Below are 20,887 nucleotides of genomic sequence, written 5' to 3' on the forward strand. Positions count from 1 at the left end.
TAGGCCAGAGGTGATCTTGAAGGTCTTCTCCAATCTTATGATTCTAAATGAACAGCCTCAGAAGTCAGCTTCCTCCCAGTCAACAGTAAGAAAAATTTCCATGCTTTCCTGTGACCACATGTGATCCTAGAAACAAGGACTCCAAAATTAAACAAAATGCAGCAGGTAGGCTTGCACATAGGAAATTTGAGCATGTCTGTCAATTCCTGGGACCAATGATGGATTTGTAGGTTCATTACCGGGATCATGAAAGAAAACCAGCTGTTTTACCTCGAGTAATGGAGGCTAATTATATTTGAATGAGAAGCAACAGCTGAGATAAGGAAGGAGTGTGCACACACTTACTTATTTGTGTTTGCAATAGAGAGAAGAGTGGAAATCAGGAACTATATGAAGTGAAATAGGGTGAAAGGGGTGCATGTTGGAAATATAATTTCTGCTCACTGAGAAAACACTATTTCCTGGCTTCAAAGAAAAAACAGTCTCTTGCTCAGAAACTGGCCCTAGTGGAAAAGCCCAAAACTAGTCACTGAGCAGCTCCACAGAAAGCTCCAGAAAGTTCCCATTACCTTGCTAAAAATGGAACCCTCAACCTCCCTGTAATATGTCCCATCACAGAACTGGAAACAGGGAGACTCACTGGGATGTAGAGAAGCCTGAGCACCTCTGAAATTTAATTCTCATTTAAACAGTTTCCCTGTAGTGATGCATGTAATTAGTGCTGTTTCAGAGCTCGGGGTCAGGATGGTCTTGGCTAATTCAAAACACAGCCAGGATGCTCAGTTTTCTACTGGGGCTTCTGTTCACGTCAGGAATGTCTCAGGGGCTTCCCTCCATAAGTCCCCTCCTCAAAAGTGCCACCACTATTCTGTGCATTGCTTCCACGTGCCTGCCACAATCCTCCAGTCCTCCCAGGCTTGAGGAAACAGCTCTGCTCCAACGCCAGAATCCTTCACCTGCCAGGGAGCAGGTGAACAGTAGCATGGGAATCTGCTCCTGTACTGTCATAGGTGCTGCCTGACATGGTTTATAGCCCAAAAATCCTGGTAGAAAAGCAGAGGCACAGGCACAATGCCATGGCACCACATAGCTCTCTCTGGAAAAGGGGCTGGGGGAAAAGGATCTCTGCTTCCCTGGCACAGGTCCTGTGTCAGGTCTGATGGACTATGCTACCCTGCAGGTGTGGACAGCTGTTTTCACTTCTCTGTGCCTCAGGCCCTTGTGCAGAGGCTGAGAGTTAACATGAGAAAATTATTCACAATTTTTGTTTGCTTGGTGCCTTCCTGATTCTCCCAGTGAAAACATGGTATCCCTCTCTCACCACCAAAGAGGTAGAATTTGATAGGGACAAGCCATTCCCTCTTTTCCTGTCCTGTGACCCCAGGCTCAAAACATGAGAGCTGACAGCAGTTTTCTAATTTGCTCCATTTTCCACTTCCCTTGCTCCACGACTGCTGAAGCCAGTGTGTCCTTGTTTCAGCTCACACAGAGTTAATTTTCTATGTAGTATCTGGTATTCTGTTTTTTATTTAGGTACAATGCTGTACTTAGGAGTTAGGATGAGAATAATGTTGAAAATGCACTGATGCCTTAGTTGCTGGTAAGCAGTGCTTTAACTCAAGGACTTTTCACTGTCTCATGCTCTGCCAGTGAGCAGGTGCACAAGGAGCTGGGAGGGAGCATGGTCAGGACAGCTGACCTGAACAAACCAAAGGAACATTCCATACCACAGAATGTCATGCCCAGTATATAAACTGGAGGGAGATGGCTGAGAGGCATCAGTTGTTGCTTGGGGATGGGCTGGGCATTGGTCACTGAGCTGTGAACAATCGTACTGTGTTTCGCTTATTTTTCTTCCCACCCCCACCCTTCTCTCCTTTACATTACTATCATAACTACTAATATAATACTGTATTTCAATCACTAAATTGTTCCTGCCTCAATCCACTAGTTTTACTTTTTTTTTTTTTTTTTTTGATCTTCCTTCCATCCATAACAGATTCCCCATGAACTCAGATATCAGTCCTATTTATCACCCTTAGCAGAGAATATCCCACAACCTCACATTCCAGGATCCACAATGCTTTTCTCTGCCTTGGCCAAGTTCCCATGTCTCTTGGACCTGAACTGGTGCTGCACAGGCCCAAAGAGAAAGCAAGAGCTGCAGTGCCAGACTCCCTATCTCAGACCTACTGACTGGAGAAAAGCACATGGTAAAAGCATTCACAGTGTATGTTACATCCCTGCACAAACAGAAGCAGAGCCACGACAACCTGTCCCTCCAGTCAGGCTGTCTTGATGCAATCTGGGAACCAACAGCTGAGGACTTTGATACAGGTGGTTTTATCCATGGTCTAAGCCGAGACAGTAACAGGACTCAAAAGCAAAGCAGTTTCCTCTAAATGGCAAGACGGGAAGCACTGGGAAAGTGTCTGACAGTCCTTTGGCTGCAGTATGCTCCTGTGACTTAAAGACAAGCACACGTGTGGATAAGATCCAAACGTGCGCAGCCTTGCAGGATGCTCAGCACAAAGCATTTGGGAGGATTCTAGAGTTGTTTCTTATCCCAACAAGTCGATATATACCTAGTTCCTAGAGGAAAAATAGCTGCCATGGCAGGAAACTTAGAAGGAATGTCTGCATTACTACAGCATGAGATTGGGTGTTCAGCCCTGAAAGGGGTGTAGGTGAGCAAATATTTACAGAGAGATGACCAAGATTGTCTGCAATCCACTGTCTCTCTATAGCTCTTGTCTCTCCTTTCCTGACAAAACTGTACAGCTTGAATATGTCTCTCTCAATAAAATTAAGTTGCTCTTCCTGCAGAGTCTGGCCAAAAAACAGGATAATGGCAGATTATGGAACGTGTATTTGTTTCTCCCAACAATATCCGAGAAATGGATTAACCGATTTAAACCAGTTCTCTTCTGAACAAACAAATTCATCTCTCTAGGCGAGGAGCTCTCACACAAGCTTTTACTCAGCCTATTATTGCAAACACAGACAAGCTGACAGATGAGCAGTGAGCTGCACAGAAGCTGAATGACAGCACAGGTGGGCTGCAATCTCACATAGTAGACCCAGGTTCCAGCTTTAGGGCGGGCTCCTGCCTGCCCGACGCACATATCTGGGGATTTTCCTCCCTTCTTTCACGGTCTTTTACCCAGGGCACAGTGAGAAGGCCTCACTGTACTTTGCATCTGACGTGCGGTGCCACAGACTGGACATGCCAGCTTTGCAAAATCTGCTCCCCGGCCTCCAAAATCCCCCTGCCATCTGGGCCTTTTGCTTTATGCCTCAAGTCTCTTGTATCTCCTGGCCACCACAGCGTGCAGACATGCTCTGTCAGACCAATTTCAATCACAGAGGTAAACCGGAAAAGCTCTCATGGCAAAAGGGAAACTTCCCAAGAAATCCAAGTGAGTGGCAGCACAGGGGAAACTTCCCCACAAGGCAGCAAGCAGAGAAGAGACCACCGCTCTGCAGGGTAAGACCCAACTGTTAAACACTGCCAACAAAAATTCAGACCAGCCAAAATTCATACAACTGCTTTATCCTGTGAAATATGGAGGGTTTTTTTGGTTATTTTTTAAGCTGCATATAACAAAAGCTACAAAAAAACCCCAGCACTGGGAGTCCTGGGGCTTTGCTGAATAAACATGACGGTGTTCCAAAGAAGAAAGCTATAGTTAAGCATCCTTAGCCTGCCAGATTATCTGCCCTTCAATGCCGTGAGGCTGGCAGGAGGGTAGGGCCAATGAGTCCCACACAGTAAGTTTTGGTACAAGCCATGTGAGGACCCAGTCCAAAACTGATGTAAGCGCTGTCACAGACTCCATATATCAGGCCCCAGGACCAATAGATGATAATTGTTTTAACAAATCTGAGGCCAGTTTTAAGTCTCTGTGGTTGTTACTTTGCTCTGAACTGTGGCCATTTTGGTTTACAGACATGACAGACTAAAACTTCAGCCTGTCCTGAGACTGACAACTCTAATTAGTTGTTAGCAGCCCAGGCATTGGGAAACGGAGTGAGCAATCCTAATGCCATATCACCCAGGACAGGGCTGCGTGCACAAACACGAGCTCTAAGGAGCTTAATCCCAAACACAACACCGGAAGAAAGAAGTGTGCTGACAATCAGAAATGAAATCCTCTGCTCTTAACAGAGGGAGCAGAGGGGTGCTCTGTATTCAGAGGAATGCAGAAATGACATGTATGCTTTCAGCTCAGTCACATAAACCTCTATACAACTTATTTAGGGATAAGCAGGGAGGATTTCCATCAAAGTGAAACCTAACTACCAGGCCAGGCTTTGTTAAGACTGGTGGTTCAACATCATGCCCATGGCTATGAATTATTTTATTCTTTTTAGCAATTAAAGTCTCTAGGTTTGCAAACACTGAACTCGCAAAAGGGGCAGTTTTCCTTTGGCTCTGAATACAGACACACTTGCTCCAGAACATCAGTTCATTCTTAAGCCTCTGATGGTGTAAAATGAACCAGAACCCACCAGAGTTCTAGCTGGCAGGAGAGCCAGAGGTTTGCCTCTCTTGGCAGCAAGGCCTGTACCACAGAGAACAGCAATACTGAAACATGAATGAAAGAGTAGAAAAGCTTCAGCCACTACAAGAGCAGAAAAACCATCTTCTGCCCCCATGTTAGCTCCTGAACTGTGCTCCTCATCTTGGAGGAGGGTATCAGGATGAATTCCACCAATGAAAGTAAAAAAGAAAAACAAAACAGTCACTATAAATAAATACACTCCGAAAGTAAACCAACCAGGTCTAAAATTCTTAGCAGATGGCTCCATAGTGCAGCTCACATGGCCAAGCAGCAAGACAGATAAGCCAGCTCAGCCACAGACAGAGGGGTCAGCTCTGGCCCCTGACAGTCTCATTTCTCTTAGACTCCCTTCATAGCAGGGAGAGCAGCAGGGAGCTCTTAGGAGCCAAAAGCTCAGTCTTAGCCACTCTGCAAAAATATCTGCATGCCCAAAACATGTCTCAAGAGCACTTTCAAGAGAGCAGTTAATATCCAAGCTTAGATTTCAGGAGGGGGCAGGGCACCAGCAAGAAGCACTGACATTGAGCTATGGCTTCAACAGTTGATCGAAACAGTTTAATGCATTTCCATTTCCAGTTGCATGGATCCAGCAATGTTTCTTACTTATATACAGTATCACCCCCTCCCCTGCTTCCCGCTCTTGTGTTTGCTACATAGATATCAGGGTAAATTGATGCTGACTATCGCCTGCCTGATGTACAGCACTGCCAATGGGTTCAGCAGGATTTTAAAGAGGAATGAGTCAACAGTGTGTGACCAGGAATAACATTTGCCAGTGCGTGAGCTTGAATAGGAAAACATATCTGTGCCCACCTGAACATTAGTTAAAGTGACAATGGCAACAGATGCCCCAGCAGGATGTGTTCTGGCAGTTTTCCAGGTCAGGGCAGAGTCAGACCTTACAGTCACCAGCCCGATAGCAATACCTGTGTCTAGGACTGTAAATGGCACCTGAAGTCCTGCTAACCATGCCTCCAAAGCAAATGCCAGTCTGCTTTCCTGATTACACCTAACATTCACTATGCTTTGAAGATAAAGCACAATAACCCACCTGCTGCCTAATGTGGCAGAACTTTATCTAAGGGCACTAAGTGTAATCCTTTGGAAATCAATCACATATGATTGTGGGCTATTACTTTAGATCCAGAAGAGGAAAAATTCACAAGCCATGTTATCGCAGGGAAGGAGATACTCAGGTTAAGTACTTTTCTAATCTTTCTTCCTGCAAAGTCTTCACCTGCTCTGTGATCCCAACATGGGAAACAGGGCAAACTTTCAGACTTGACTACCGAAAACAAAATCAGCCCTATATAACTGGCCCCTTTTCCTCCTACTCTTCTTTCACTGGGCACTCAGAGACAGCAAAACCTCTGTCAAAGACAAAAATGACAGCAGCAAAAATCTGCTTATCCCATCTTCAGAGCTTGATGAAGTAATTAACAACTCAACAGAGGACACAGGGGCTCTTCTACCAGGTGTTGATGGTTATCCAAAGAGGGAGAAGCCACTCAGATGGTCAAGTGTGGGCCTGAGACAGCAAGTAGTGAGTGCTGTGAAGGAGGATGAACCCATCTGCAGGAAAATATGGGAGTAGATGTATGGAGGATCAGGTGGGATGAGGAGTGCAGGGTTGGGCTGTACTTGGACAGAGCTGTGCAGTAGTTTATGAGATGTTGTTCAGGACTGGCAAAGCATCAGAGCTGACATAATATTATTCAAGCAGGAAAATGTACTAAGATTGCAATTTTCACCATACTGTTTCATGAGGTTCTAAGAGAGCAAATGTCATATTCACCATGGTAAGGCAGTCATCTCAAAGGCTACCTCTAGCAACAGCCAGAGCTTAGAGTCACTACTAACCTTTGTAATTCCTGGAAATACTGTTTTGACCAGTCTTTTAGGTTTACATGGCTAATACATGGCTTTCAATTCTTTGTTAAATACTTGCTAAATTAATATCTAAGTAGCATCCTTTTCACTCATCCACACATGCATGCTTTCTTTCCTCCTCTCACACATATCAGCTTTAATGACACTATTGTGTTCCAAAACCCAGACTGCTACACATTTTCAAGCCCAGTGTGTGTTTCACAGCCTTAGACTAGTTCCCCTACACAGGGTGGCCCAGGCCTGATTTTAAACACACCACTGCAGAGGATTCATTTTGCTGCTGGGATTTTCTCAAGCACCTGGTCCTGAAAAATAGCGTTGGTAACAGCATCAGTGATAGCATTGATATTATTAACAGCACTCTGCCACTCCATTAATATTTTTATTTCAAGACTTCGAAGTGCTATGTTTATTATGCTCCACAAATCCTTGATGAGATGGGTCAGTTTCATTCCTGTTTTGAAGACACAGGGAAAAAATGACAAGACATTGCCAATCCAAGTGTAGATTCCCAGGAGTTCTGACAGGCCCAGCCCCTTGCTCTAACCATTATACAACATTTCTTCATCTTAAACACAGAGATATAAGGCTGCACAGACTTTCATAAACTTATTAATCTTTCAAAGGCCTACACTACAGACCAAGAAGTCCAGGGAACAGATCATCCATCCTGTCAGAGAACTGATGATAGACAATTTCAGCTCATAAGCTAGAAGAAAAGCAATTTCTTCTGCTTTCTAAATACAAAAAGAAAAGCAACTTTTTTCCGCTTTCTAAATATAAAAAAAAAAATAGTAAAAAGTCCAAACACCCTTTTTTGACAGCTGACTTGTTCTTTTTGTCTTGTTATTCTCTTTCCACTATTGCAGGGCAGTTGGAAAAGCCTGTTTCTGGACTAGTTTGTTACAATACAAACACTATATGCATGAGGATGAAGGGAGAAAACCGAGGGAAAGGGGAAACACAGAAACAGGTTCTGACATCTAATCAGATCTGCTGTATTGATTTTGCAACTTTAGCTTTGGAGCAAATCAGAGAAACAGCCGCATTACCATGGGGAATGCGTCGCTCCCTGGAGGCAGGCGGCTCCGAAGGCGCTCCCAGGGCCGCGCAAACAGGCGCCTTGGATGCGCACACACGCGCACGGCCCTGTGGATGCACACCCCTCCGGAGCGCCGCTCCGACGGGATGCGCCGGCCGGGCCAGGGGAGACAAGGGCTCATCACGGAGGCTGCAGGAGCCACACGATCCCCATTTCCAGCAAGATGAGAATTCCAGAGCAAGCCAGCGAACTAATGAGCTGCCCACGCTGGAAAGCTGTGTTTCAATTAACCACAGCAGCACCCACATCCTTCCAGCAGCGTGAACAAGGAGAGGGATAAACAGGGACTGTGTTGTTTCTGGCTCTATTTTCTGCATGAAGAGAAAGGGAGGAGGCTCTAAAAGGGATGAGGGCAATTCTTGCCCTACTTTCTTGGTTTACAGGGTTTTTTTCATACTAATGGAAGGAGCACTTGACAGCATGGAAACCAAAGCTGCCTGCTGAGGCACAGAACAGGCAGTGCCACCATAAAGTCCTTCCATGTTTTCCAGGCAGGAGGAGACAGCTCAGGTGTACAAACACTCAGTATGCACCCAACTTCCACTAAGGGTACACAGAACTGATTAACAAGACTCAAGGGGGCTGTTTGGATGGGCTGGCACATGGACTACAATGACCATTACTTGGGCAAAATCACAATAAAGCATTGCCATGGGAAGAGCTATAGGAAGAGAATGTTCAGCTACTCTTAACATAGAAGTTCATCACATCTTTGCTTTCTTGAGGGTCACATCATAGTCTCCACCCCAGACAGCTTCTGGCTTGCACCTACCATCTTTCTTGTGTGGGGAATCAGTCCTTCCCCTTCAGCCCAAGATTCAAGTCTGTGATGCCCCTCCAGACCACCTAGTAAGACTGAATTCATCCCAAATTCAGCACTGCTGCTCCCTCTGCAGGGGCAGTGAGGCTCAAGCGAGGCCCACACAGCTTTCAAACAGCAACACCACACCAGGGACACCAGCAGGTCTGATGGTCTTTGCTCCCAAGTGAAATTTTGCTGTATCTCTCATCGTCTCTTGGTGCGACCAAGATTTACCTTCCCTGCCATGTCCCTCCAAGTCCCATATGACTGAACCAGGCTGCCTTCCTGAACAACTCAAACCAAGATGCACATTTTCACTCTGCTTAAGAGAAGCTTCTCCACACATATACTTATCTGCCTGGAAATCTTCACACATTTTCCTATCTCATCCTGTAATCTAAGTCCGACACACTCCTGAATAGACAGAGATAATTTTAAAAGTGGCTCTTCAAATACTCAAAGTGCCTGCAGGATTTCACACACCTCTGTTATTGCTGTGCTCTCAGCAGCTCACATCTGTGAGCAGTTTGTCTGGTTGGTTTCAGCCAGGTTGTCTGCTCCGGTCTCACTTCTGTTATTCCTGGGGAGCGAGCCTGGGAGAAGTGTGGCAGCATGTCTAATGAGCGCTGCTGTGCTGTATGTGGAGGCTCGTCAGTCACAGCCCACAGTAGCATGCCCAGGTGTAAATTAACCTGTTCCCTGCCCGCCCCACACCTGTCAGATCTGTGCTGCTCAGAGTACTCTGCCAGTGTTCAACAATCTCACTGTACTAATGGGATGAGAGCTGCAGGGAGAGCAAGGCATTTCATCTGGCTGCCTTCCCCCAGTCTGATTTGAAGTCTTGTAAGAGAAAGAGCACAGACTGTTGCATGTCAAAACACACCTCAATGGCTGTGGGAGCTGAGCAGTCACTTATCTGGAGGGAGAAACTACTGCAGGGAAAGGATGGAGGTGTCACCCGATGCAGCATCTCATCCTCTGTGTACAATACTGCCTTCAAGTGGGGCTGGGAGAACCACCCACAGCCAAAATCACCCCACACACCTGCTAAGAATCAGTTTCCTGTTACTCAGAGCCTGGCTGCATGAAAACCATTTGGGAGTATCTATTCCCTGTTGTCTGCCTATCGCTGCTTTTCAGGCAAAATGATTCAGGCATATCCAGGGGTAACTAAGTTGAAGAAAGCGTTGTGGCATGGAAACAGTCTAAATAACATTCAGTTTCTACCTTTTGAGGACTTCACTTTACAAGCTTACTAATATATCCTGAAGGTATTTTACACACATATATACACACATAAACACACACATATAACACTTATAAACACATCTGGTAAAGCTGCACTCATCCCCTGACGAGGAAATAGAAACCACTGCACACAAAAAGACACAAAACCTTCCACTTGCAATATGCTTGCCATATGGTGTGCTGCCCTTAGCCTTGTCTAGCCTGACCAGTTAAATATAAACTGTTCAAAGGTCCCCAGACAAAAGAGATGTGTCTGCTCAGCCCAGTAAGAAAGGTCAACCCTGCCTACCCCCCAGGCTTTTGTGTACACAGGCATTCAGGCAGGCACTCCAGCACTGTATTGTACTCACACTGCACGTTCAGCTGCACCAGGCCTTCCCGGGGTCTGATGTTAAATCCATTGTACCTGGCTGTCTGACACTTATAGGTCCCGCTCATTTCTCGGCTCACACTCTCCAGGTGCAGCTTCCCATCGTATGTCTCCATTGTCACTGTCCCTGAAGGCATGGGGGTTTCCTTATCTACCCGGGACCAGATGATGGGTGGCTTCGGCTTTCCTCGAACCTCACACTGCAGCTCGGCCCTGGAGCCTTCCCGCACGGTGATGGTGGACTGACCCTTAGGGACACTGATTGTTGGTGGCACTAAAAGAGAGACGAGAAGGGAATCATTTTACACTGGGTTTTCAGCAAGTAAGGAATATTCTTCAGAGGCTTCTGACTGAGTCACGCCAACAGCCTTGAACTCCAAAGGTTTGCACTTGACACACTGCAACCCCTCTACAAACACACTGTCCATGCAATTTATCCTACAGGGTCTGGAGCTTCAGGGTACCAAGTAGGATTCCAGCCTTTCCAACAGTGTGTCCCAATAACAGTGGCAAGGGCTAGTTGCATTGGGGCAGACTCCAGGCTCCCATCCCTATGTTTGCAAAATGCTATCCAGCTGCAGGGATAGCATCAAGGAACACAAAGGCAAAAGCCTCTTTGATCCATTTCTCAATTTCTGGTCAGTAAATTTCTCAAGTGGAACTGCAGTCTTTTGGCCAAAAACAGAAGTCATGTCTGCCAAGGTATCTAGACACCTTATCCAGATCAGACCGAAACCAAGACTTAAAGGATCATTACTTGCAGACCCCATCTCCAGCCTTCACAGAGGTCCGAGATCCCTGTTTGTTCCTAAACCACAGCAAGGAGTTAGCTCTGTTTAGTGTCTTTGCTTATTTTACTTTTATTGCATATTTTACTTTTATTATTTATTTTGCTTTTAGGGTGAATGCACTGTGAATTTCTCACATAATAAACCTCTGGCTCATCTGAGTGAGACATGGGTCCCAGCAACAATCACTCCTGGCATCCCTTCGAGGCTAGGAAAAGCTCACCCAGCAGAATTGCTGCCAAGCTGAGGCTAGAGTTGGAGCCACAGTAACACTCAAACAAATATCCAGCTATCAACTGACAACCAAAACTTTGCTGATAAACAAAACTTAAAAGAAATCCAGTGAATACAGAGTACAGAGATGTCAGTGGGAAGAGGTTTCCCGTTTACATCCCCAATTCCACCAAGAACCCAGGAAGGGGATTTTTGTGCTAAACCACCCGTAATGTTGACAATTTATTTGTGTTAGACTTTAGAGTCAACAGTTCAGCAAAAGTAAATATGGTCACAATCTTTTCTGAAAGGCCCTTTTTCAGCCCTTCCTGCTGACAGTGGCAACACTTGGATTGACACTTCCATAAATGCAAGGGCCATGTGCTTCGTTTCCATTTAAATCAAAATATAAGACTTCAGAAGCTGTAACAAGCTGGTCTGACCAACGTTAGCTCAATTCAGCTCCAGCAAAGGAGAGTGTGCTATGGTAATTGTACATGTTACAGCCTGCAGCTCTTTATGAACAAATTTAGGATGGATCCAGCCTAATCTCCCTCTGCAGTGACCTCCCTTTACAACAGAGAGGCCACATTTTCAATTTGCAGGTGTCCTGTGGGCTGGGGAATCTCATCACACCCTGTCCTGTTGGTGTGAAAGGACGGCAGCAATTTCAGTGCTGACGCTGCAGGCAGCTGCTCACCTGGCGAGCAGCAATTTTCTCCACAGGTAAAGTTGTAAATTGCATTTGAAGATTTTTTTTTTTAATTAAAGCTATCTCCTTGGAGCTGCTCGGTGAAGGTAGCCACTTTGATGAGCTCAGGCTTTGCTCAGTGGGGAAACATGTAGCCACTGCTGCTGTCCTTTCACCTCTGATCCTGTGGTTTGGAGAAAACCTGGTGTTTTTTATGGGAATCACATGTTAGAGGTGGCTCGTTGCTGATTGTGGGGACGTTGCATGTTGGACAGCCTTGGCTGCTGCATGGAGGGCTGTTCCAGCAGGGATGGCAGTTTTCATTCCCTGGGACAAAAAGTGGTCCTGCTGGTCCAGGCTGCCAAAAAGAGGCTTCAAAATGCCCCAGGCTGCCCTCCTTCCCTTCCTCATCGGCATTATCCACAGAAGCATAAGGGACTCACTCTCCTCCAGACAGGTACAGGGCAACCTGTCACCACAGACACCTCCTTTAAGGCAGCAGCTGGCTGGTGCTTGGACCAACACCTGCACTGACAGACACCGCCAAGCCTCTTGGTGGATTCATCCAGGGTCCCACAGCTCTTCACAGCCTCCTACCCTTGGAGTCTTAAACACAACTGCACTCTGCCATCTAGTGATCCTGGGCAAAAAGAATTGTTCCAGGTGGTATCAGCCACACAAGCTTGGGAGAGCCAATTTTGCACCAGGATTAGTGAGTTCCCCCAATTTTGTTCTCTGTTGGTATAACAGGGCTGGTGTCAGCTAGCATGGAGAGATCCTACCTTCCATGGCTGTCCACAGAAGGAAGGACCATCCTCCAGTGTTTAGTGGATCCCTGGCACAGTCAGGGCTCAGTCTCCAGGCTGCCAACAAGAGCTGGATGCAATCCTATGGGGAGCAGGTTGGCCCCAGTATTGCTAATGGGAGACAAGGGCTTCCCAAAGCATCAACAGTAGTTGCAGCACTTTTTTTCTGGGCAGCTGAAGCGAGCAGCATTCAGAATCAAGAGTGAGATCTGCCTGGCCTGTGGATCCAGCACAACCAGACACTGAGAAGTAACATTCTGTGAAGGTGCAGGTCAAAATCTGTGGGCAGCTGACTCCCCTGAGAAGTCTTCCATCAGATTACTAACACACTGCTTCTTTGTGCTGTACTCTCATGGTCCTGGAAAGGCCGCACAATGACATGGATGTAATGGAGAGCACAGCTGGACCTATCACTTCCCCAGAAACAGAAAGACAGCCCAGAGACTCTATATTTTAGTCCCCAAAGTGACTGACAAACACTGACATATTTGCCCTGTCCTCACTAAGCCATGGAGTGAAGCTCTGACCCTGATTTTAGGGGGAAGCATTTATGACACTGGGACTCCTACAGAGAGCACCCAAGATAGACTGCATTTGCAATCCAGCAAACATTAAGTCTCCACAGAATTTGTATCCTGGACACAACACTGAAAAAAGGTACATTCTTCATAAACAATGCCAAAGAGAAGAAAAAAGCAGCTTTCTTTCTCTTTTACTCTCTTCTAAGCAAAGGGACACTTGAAATTTGCTGAAATACCACCACTTCTTTCCTTCACAGTGTGGAGGTTTGTTTGAACAATCACACTGTAAAGCTGCCTCCGTAGCTTTGACTGGAGTGCACTTTGGACTTTTCATAGGGAGAAAATATAAAGGAAGATGTGCTTGGTACAAAATACATCTGACAGAGAAATAGAGAAGTTGTAACCATTACCCATGTCCAATCTGAGCCAAGTGCTTGCCTGAGGATGTAAGACCTTTCTCCACTAGAATTCAAGACATGCGTGTGAAGTTCTTCAAAAAAGCCAGAGGCATAGAGCTGTGGGACAGCAAGTGATGCCAAACACTCCTCTGGGGTCCCCACCTGCCAGAGAGAGGCTCACCTGTCTCTGAGGAGATGTTCACCTCCACACTGAGGTCAGGAATGGGTGCTCCCTGGAAGGTAGCCACACACAGGTAGGTGCCATAGTCACTGAATCTCAGATCAATAATCTCCAAGCTGCAGGTCACAGGCGGGAGCTCGGGGTCATTGCGGGTGATGAGCAACCGGTCAGAGAACCTGGCTGGTTTTCCGTTCTTGTACCACGAATAGACAACCTTCTCCTGGGGGACAGCATCTACATGGCATGACAGCTTCAAGTCCTGGCCTAACTGGATGGTCTCGCTCTCTTTGATCACATCAGGAGTGATTTGGAATGTGGCATTCTTCATGGCTGAGATGAACAGAAGTGAAAAACCGGTTAGGGATATCAAAGGACAGTTTTCCTATCCCATGCAGGATATTTGGACAGGATATTTCCTGCATGGGACAGGAAAACTGTTCTTTGCTCCTCAGGAAGGCAACATTTCCATACAAAATCTGCCCAAAGACTTCTCCCACTTATGTTCCCACAAAATGTCCCAAGGGCCTCACATCTGGCAGCCTGGGACCATCCAGTTCAGGATAATGCTACAGCCCAGGATGAAGCTTCAACCAGTGCTTGCACAGCCATTGGTCTGGGAGCAGAGAAACTTGCACAGGCACTTCCCCAGAATATTAATTACTACTAAATATCACATTTGCCCTCAGCTATACAAGAACAGCCAGGAGGAATGTAATTCCCCCACTCCCTGAATACACATGCCCAGAGAAAAACAGCGACTTACACCGCACCAGCAGGTTCACAATCTTCTTTGCCGGGTTCCCCACATTGTTGATGGCTGTGCAGTTGTAGTAGCCCGAGTCCTCCACACGGATCCTCCAGATGGTGAGGTTGCCTCCTTGCACAAGGCTATTGGGAGGCATTGGGCCAGGAGAGTGGGACCAAACCACTTCTGGCTGTGGGTCACCGCCCGTCAGAGAGCACTGCATTGTGATGTTGTCACCAGGGTTGACCACCAGAGTCTCATTGACAGACAGCTTCAGAGCAGGTGGGGCTGGAAAAGCACAAAGAAGGACACTTCAGAGCTTGAGAAAGGCCCATCCACTTGTCTGTGCACAGCTTCATACTTTTTATGATTTGTTCTTGTTGATGGCTGGTTTGAGTAGAGGCAGCTGGAAAGATCTATGAATTGATTACAAATATGAGGTGTTTGTGAATCTAAAGCATGATCATTACCATGTCTTTGAATGAGAACACTCTGCTCTTTTATGGCTAGGAAACAGAGCAGGCAGGACCTCACACTGCCCCAGAAAACACTCTACCAGTAGTGCTTAGGACTGGGGCACAAAGCAGCTATGACATTTTATCAGGGCTCAGTGCAGGTTCTCTATGGCTTAGGATACAGGTCAGAAGAAAAGCCCAATAAACCCACTCTGCACGTATAGGGGTGGCAAACAGGCAACAATTTGCAGTGAAAACCCCAAGGCCTGGAGTTCCTTGACTCCAACTGCAGCCAGGCATAAGGGAAATGGAAGCCTTTGTAGCCTTGATGGAGAGGTGAAGGAGAAAGGATAGCCACAAAGGAGCCTGCTTGAACCCAACCACTGCCTCTGCTCAAGGACGGCTGGCATTAAACCATTCCTCTCATTCAGAGTTTCCATCTCAAGAAGCCAGCTTTAGGGAAGGTCTATCACTAAAAAAAGCTATCCTCAGCTACCCCATGATATGCCTCTCCATCTCTCACACCCAACTAGACACCTTTAAGAGGCAAAGGCTTTGCCAGGCAGATAGTCCTTGCAGCTCGGAGACTGATATGGAGGACCAGGACCTGTCTGTGACTTAAGAGACCATTAACAGCAACTCTGACCCTGCTCTTAATCTCCTTCACTTCCTCAGGTGTCTCATATGCTTTTCTGTACATCCGGGGGCTATCACAATCACAGCAATTCTCCTTCACATTCAGTTGAAAAGTTTTCATTCTGTGAAAAGTCTTTCAACGCCTCTATGAGCGCTATCACCGGCTCCATCCAGACGGAGCTGAGAAAGTAGCAGTCCCCAGCAAAAAAGCAGGGAGTATGTTTTAAGTAACAGCCATAATAATGCAAAATAAGACATTGTTCCATATTCATGAAGCCTGATTTAACGGCATCATTATTTCTGCCTCTTCTCTCCCTGGACCCTGTGTTAATGAGCTGTGCTGGATTTGTGTTGGATCTCTGAATTACAGCCCATACAAACAAGGCGAGGAGGACTCTTCTCTCCTCAGCACCAGTGTCATAACTTAGTAGCACAACTACTGCCATGCTGGGATATTGCTTTGGTGTACTAAATATAATGTCCTCTCTGGCCACTGCACATGCTATTTTGTGTCAGAGGTGGCCAGCTATGCCTAAGGAAAGAACGTGGCACTACTGCTACCTGCACTGGTCATTTTGCGGCCAGTGGTTGGAGCCTTTGAATTTCAGGAGGCCACAGCCTGCACTCAAAGAGACTTTGGCAGGTCTCTTTGCCGGAGTCTTGTAGATAGTGTGCAAGGGTAAATGTTTATTAAATAGCAAAGGAAGGATTTGTACATCCTCACCAAGCTCCAGATGGTTTCATGAGACAGTATGAAGCCCAGAAACGCAATAGCTGAACTCACCGTGGTTGGGCAGGACACATTCCTGTCACTAACTCAGTGTAGCTGACACCAAAGAGCTGTTTCTGCCCTCAGACATTGAACTGGTCCCAGGTTCACAGCGCACAAACTGGCAGGTGCACCATCTTGCCTGGGAATCTCCATCCATCCCTGTCAGAGACAGAGAAAGCCTGAGACCAGCCCATGTCCAGAGAGAAGGTGTCAGAGTTGGGGAGCACAAACCTGAGGTCCTGCAGGCTCTGGTTAAGATCTTGGGCTCTTGCAGATTTCAAGTTGGATACACAAATATCTGACCCACACTCATCTTAACCACCTCTGGGCAACGCAGCATGCCAAAAAGGTGACATGCTGGTGCAAGCACTGCATCAGGGCAGGCTGTGTGTGCATGCATGAATGAGGCAGGGAAACTGCAAATTTGCCACCTGCACAGCTCCAGGAAGCAAGCTCCCACAACATGCCCCAAAATGGAGCCTTGGCTGTGGCAGCCTGCGTGGGCCACCACTCCCCACTCCCATTAGCAGACAAAGGTTAACAGACTGCAGAAATTGTTATGCAGGAGATGATTCTCATTTATTTGTATCCTGTGGCAATTCCTTTTGTTCTTGGCTCAGAAAACCTGCTGGCGGAGTCTGCCGAGCAGCGAGGGGACCATTAAAAACAAAGAATCGCTTTCAATTCCCTTTGAAGTCCAATTTGCTGCAGTAAAACTGGAGGAGAATTAACCAGCTGGGCTGCTTAATTTTGCAGAAATTGAGGAAGGGGGAAAAGTCAGGCTGCCCCTGCTGGAGCAGGTGATTTGAGCCTGGTGCTGAGCTGGTCCTGTGGCTCCGAGGACCCAACCTGCTGCTCTAGAGCCAGGCAACAGCAGCAGAACAGAGAGGGAGCAGAGACATCTCCTTCCCACTAAGGTTGCAGACAAAGAACCCATTCCCTGCTGCAAGGCCCAAGCTGCTGAACAGAGTTTGGGAGAAGTCTATCTCCTTACCAGAGACTATGATCTGCCCAAAGGATACTGAGGAGCCAGCTGAGGAATAGCAAATGAGCTGAGGAGATTCCCCTGGCCTGAGCTGACCTGACCCACGAATTCCCTCAAGGTCTGTAGTGCTTGGACTATAAATATTTAAGAGAGAGAAATTTCCAAGCTTTTCAGCACCCTTTGGGCCCTTCTCAGTTATAAAGGCAAAGACATCCTGAGTGAAGCTGCTCAGGATTCTTGGCACAGCCAAGTTTAAAGAAGCTGTGAAAGCACAAGCAGAACAGAAATGACCTAGGCAAAAGAGGAGAGAATTAAAGAATTTCATTTAAATATTTCCTCATCTATGCACAATACTACCTACAGGGCAAGTAACCCATATAATATTTCATGTTAAATATAGTCGTGCTATTTAACACAAACCCTGCTCACACTGCAATGCCAGCTTCATTTTCACTGCCAACTTTTAATACAATTTGCTAAGAACACATTTTCCATGGCCTCTTTGGGCTTGTAGTGCCAGGCTCCACTGTATGTAACTATGTATAAATATGCATCTATATTTTAAAAAACAGGAAAAAAAAACCCTAGATAGATGTCCTTAAGAAGCTGGTGCAAATTGAGCCATATCGCTGACTTGTCATCAAATACAACCTGAAAATACATTTTCCCCATTCATTTAGTACAGGGGCTGGATTGAAATGAAGAGTAGTTTCCCTGAGCTTGGGCTGGCAGGAGGACTGGACATGAAGAGAAATTTGATTTTCTAACTCTTCAAAGGCAAAGGTACACAGGGAAGAAGAGCTGCATAAGATCCCTTTCTTCATCATGAACAGAAGTTTTTAAAGGGAATATTTCAACATTTGCTACACTCTCATCCTGAGAGAAATTCAGCTAATGGGGTGAGTTGTTCGAGGCATGTTCAGAGATCTTACTACAAAGAGAATACTTTTTTCTGACATTAGCTATAATTCACTTTCTTAAGCTCATTATTTTTTCTCCTTCCTACATAAAATGAGGCATCTATTGTTCAGCATCTTGGAACTCAACTCAGATCAATAAACATAATTTAAACAGTATCAACAATATCCTGTCAACAGTTAACAACATCAGAAAAAGTTCTGTTTCCACTGCACAAAGATGACACAAGGGATGCAAACTGCTTTGTGTTATATCAGAGAGGTGAATAATTCAAACAGCTACAATGTCTTTCTCTCTGATCATGGAATACCCCAGGGCTGGAAGCAATTTCATGATATTTACTTATTATTGGCAAATACTCAACAAACATGGGGGGCTTTGCAGGTAGGGATTTTTTATTGTGTGTATGGTTTTGTTTTTTTTTAATGGACAGGTTGCAATCAAGTCCATGCCAGTATTTGATAAGTGACACTCAGTTATTGTTCACTTACTGCACATCAAGCAAGAGGCACCAAACTGTATCTGCTCCCAACTGGAAGTGCCCTCAAGCTCTCCCAGTATGAATATGAGTGCAAAATTTATTTTTTGGGAAGGCACTGGAGATGTATACTTCCCACAAACATGAGCACCAGCAGAGCCTGTTACCTGGGAGGTGCTTAGAGCACAACCTGGCAAACCAAGCTGGAGTCACACATGGATGAATTATTTGTAAGATCTCCTGCAGCACTGCCCCACTCCAGACTGTATCAAATCTATTTTTAAAGTCACTTAGAATTATAAATAAGTAAAACAGTGTAGGAATTAGAAGCTACATAGTGCCTCAACACCTACATGTAGTCTGTTTTAATGATCTCATGGTAGGTCCGGCCAAGGCAGTGGCTACATGTAGTGCTATGAGAAACTAGAGCAGCCCCGGCCACAAGACCTGCACGTGAAGGATCTGTAATCCCAGCAGCCACGTAAATGAGGTCGAGGTGCTGCAGGCCCTGGACAGAGTGCTGTCTTATCCTCCTGGAGGAGTAATGGCTGTTGAGCAGGTGAAGGGTCAGAGGGCTGTAGGGACCCCTCATGTCCCCTCTTACCTGTGGTGTTTGTGAGCTGGAAGGTGATGGATTTGTCAGGGATACTGCAGACATTGCGGACAGACACCTGGCACGTGTAGCTGGCATAATCCTGGGGTCGAAGGTTCTTCAGCTTCAGGACTTTGGTTTCACCCTGGGATTTAGGAAAAATACGGCCAAAAAAAAAGACAAAGGTGTCTAAAGCACAGATCATCATTCCAATCCCATATCCTGTCTCAAAGTTTACAGATTACCTGCAGCTCCCATGAAAATCTTAGGGAACTGTGCAGACTTAAAGCCCCCCCCCCCCCCCCCCCCCCCCAGCTCTGTATAAAGGAGACACAAAATGTTTGCAGTGGTCATTTCACCTTCAGGGTTTCATGAAACAGCCATTAACTGACTGACATGACCTGAAAGCACTGCCAAACAGATCTGGGCATAATTTCTCATCAACAACTGCCAGAAACATCTTGTAGAACACGACAAACCTTAACCATCCCAGAACAGACCCCGGGAGCTAACTCCGAGATGTCAGTAGGAACCCAAAGGAAGTCACTGGGGACTCAACATTGCCAAGCCAAAGTAAATCAGAGCAGATTGAGGCATTAATACTGGCCTAAATATGACAAGTTCAACAGTTATGCTCTAAAAATCTGCAGTACAGGAGGAACAAAAGATTCAGAGAAGTACTCAAAGAACTTCCAAAACTTTCTGATCCCTTTGCTCCAGATTCTAATCTCATTTATGCTGATGTAAATCCAGAGTGACTGCAGAGACTTTGATAGCCTTCTCTCATTCTAAGATAACAAATAAAATCACTGCCTGCACTCCATTAGTTACTGGCTTGTTATAGAAACAGAATCAAATTGTTACATTAACAATAGAGGTGTTTTGTAGACTTTTATTTATGGAATGCAGAAAGCTCTGAGAATCATCCTAAGGTTTGCACACCCTGCAACTCATATGTCTTCTGGTGACAGCTTGTTGCTGTTGTGTTCTCCTTGTGTTTGTCTAAATCTCTTTTGGAGAAACCATTCTATAACTGCCCACAAGTGTGAGGAGGTGTCAGCATGACAAATCCTCCTGAGGACAACCCCAAGGGACTGGACAACGAGTTCAGGAATGCTAATATGCAGAGAACAAGGATGTGAAGTGAGTAAATTAGAATGACAAAACGTAGGACACTGATAACCCTAGGAAAGTCCTGTCCCCTGAGCATTGTTGCTATGCCACACGAATTACGGCATGAATTATGTCATTTATGATATGCATGTCATCTACATATTTACAGGGTCAGATGTATCCTCTCTATTGATTAGTGAATTTAGGTATATGTGTATAAACCCTCAGTGCAAGTAAGTTTTGAAAAGCTTAAACAGTGAAGTTTTCACCTCATTTTTAATGTAAAAGCCTATTCAAACCTGACACTGGATAGAGGTTCATCTCTAAGGCCACACTGCAAACTCCAGTGAAGGGTACTTTGTTAAACATTCCAGCAAGATTTCTCCCTTCCAACAGTGTTGCAGGAATTGTGTTTTTGTCAAATTCAACTCCTACCAACCCAAACTTACAGGCTTATGCTGGTGTTAAGGAGAAGACTGCAAGGGCATGCCTGGCTGAGCACAGCAGCCCCAACACCCCCTTTTAGAGCTGGGAATGACCCATCATGTTGGGAATATTGCCTGACAGGAGCTGCAGCACGCTGGGTCATTTAAACATTAATGCTGCAACATGGTGAAT

General features: G+C 45.9%; 1 protein-coding gene across 1 annotated transcript in view; it reads right to left on the reverse strand.

Moving 5' to 3' along the window:
• MDGA1 (MAM domain containing glycosylphosphatidylinositol anchor 1) overlaps nt 1-20,887 on the reverse strand; it is a 139,715-nt gene that overhangs the window by 62,131 nt on the left and 56,697 nt on the right. The window contains exons 5-8 of the mRNA XM_066180403.1: nt 19,169-19,301; nt 14,339-14,608; nt 13,576-13,905; nt 9,958-10,251 (exon numbers count right to left, since the gene is read on the reverse strand). Coding sequence (XP_066036500.1) covers nt 9,958-10,251; nt 13,576-13,905; nt 14,339-14,608; nt 19,169-19,301 — 1,027 coding nt within the window. The remainder of the gene's footprint in view (nt 1-9,957; nt 10,252-13,575; nt 13,906-14,338; nt 14,609-19,168; nt 19,302-20,887) is intronic.

The sequence above is a fragment of the Chamaea fasciata genome, unplaced genomic scaffold, assembly GCF_029207755.1.
Source record: "Chamaea fasciata isolate MVZ Bird 193981 ecotype frontalis unplaced genomic scaffold, bChaFas1.0.hap1 SCAF_3, whole genome shotgun sequence".
NCBI lineage: Eukaryota > Metazoa > Chordata > Aves > Passeriformes > Sylviidae > Chamaea > Chamaea fasciata.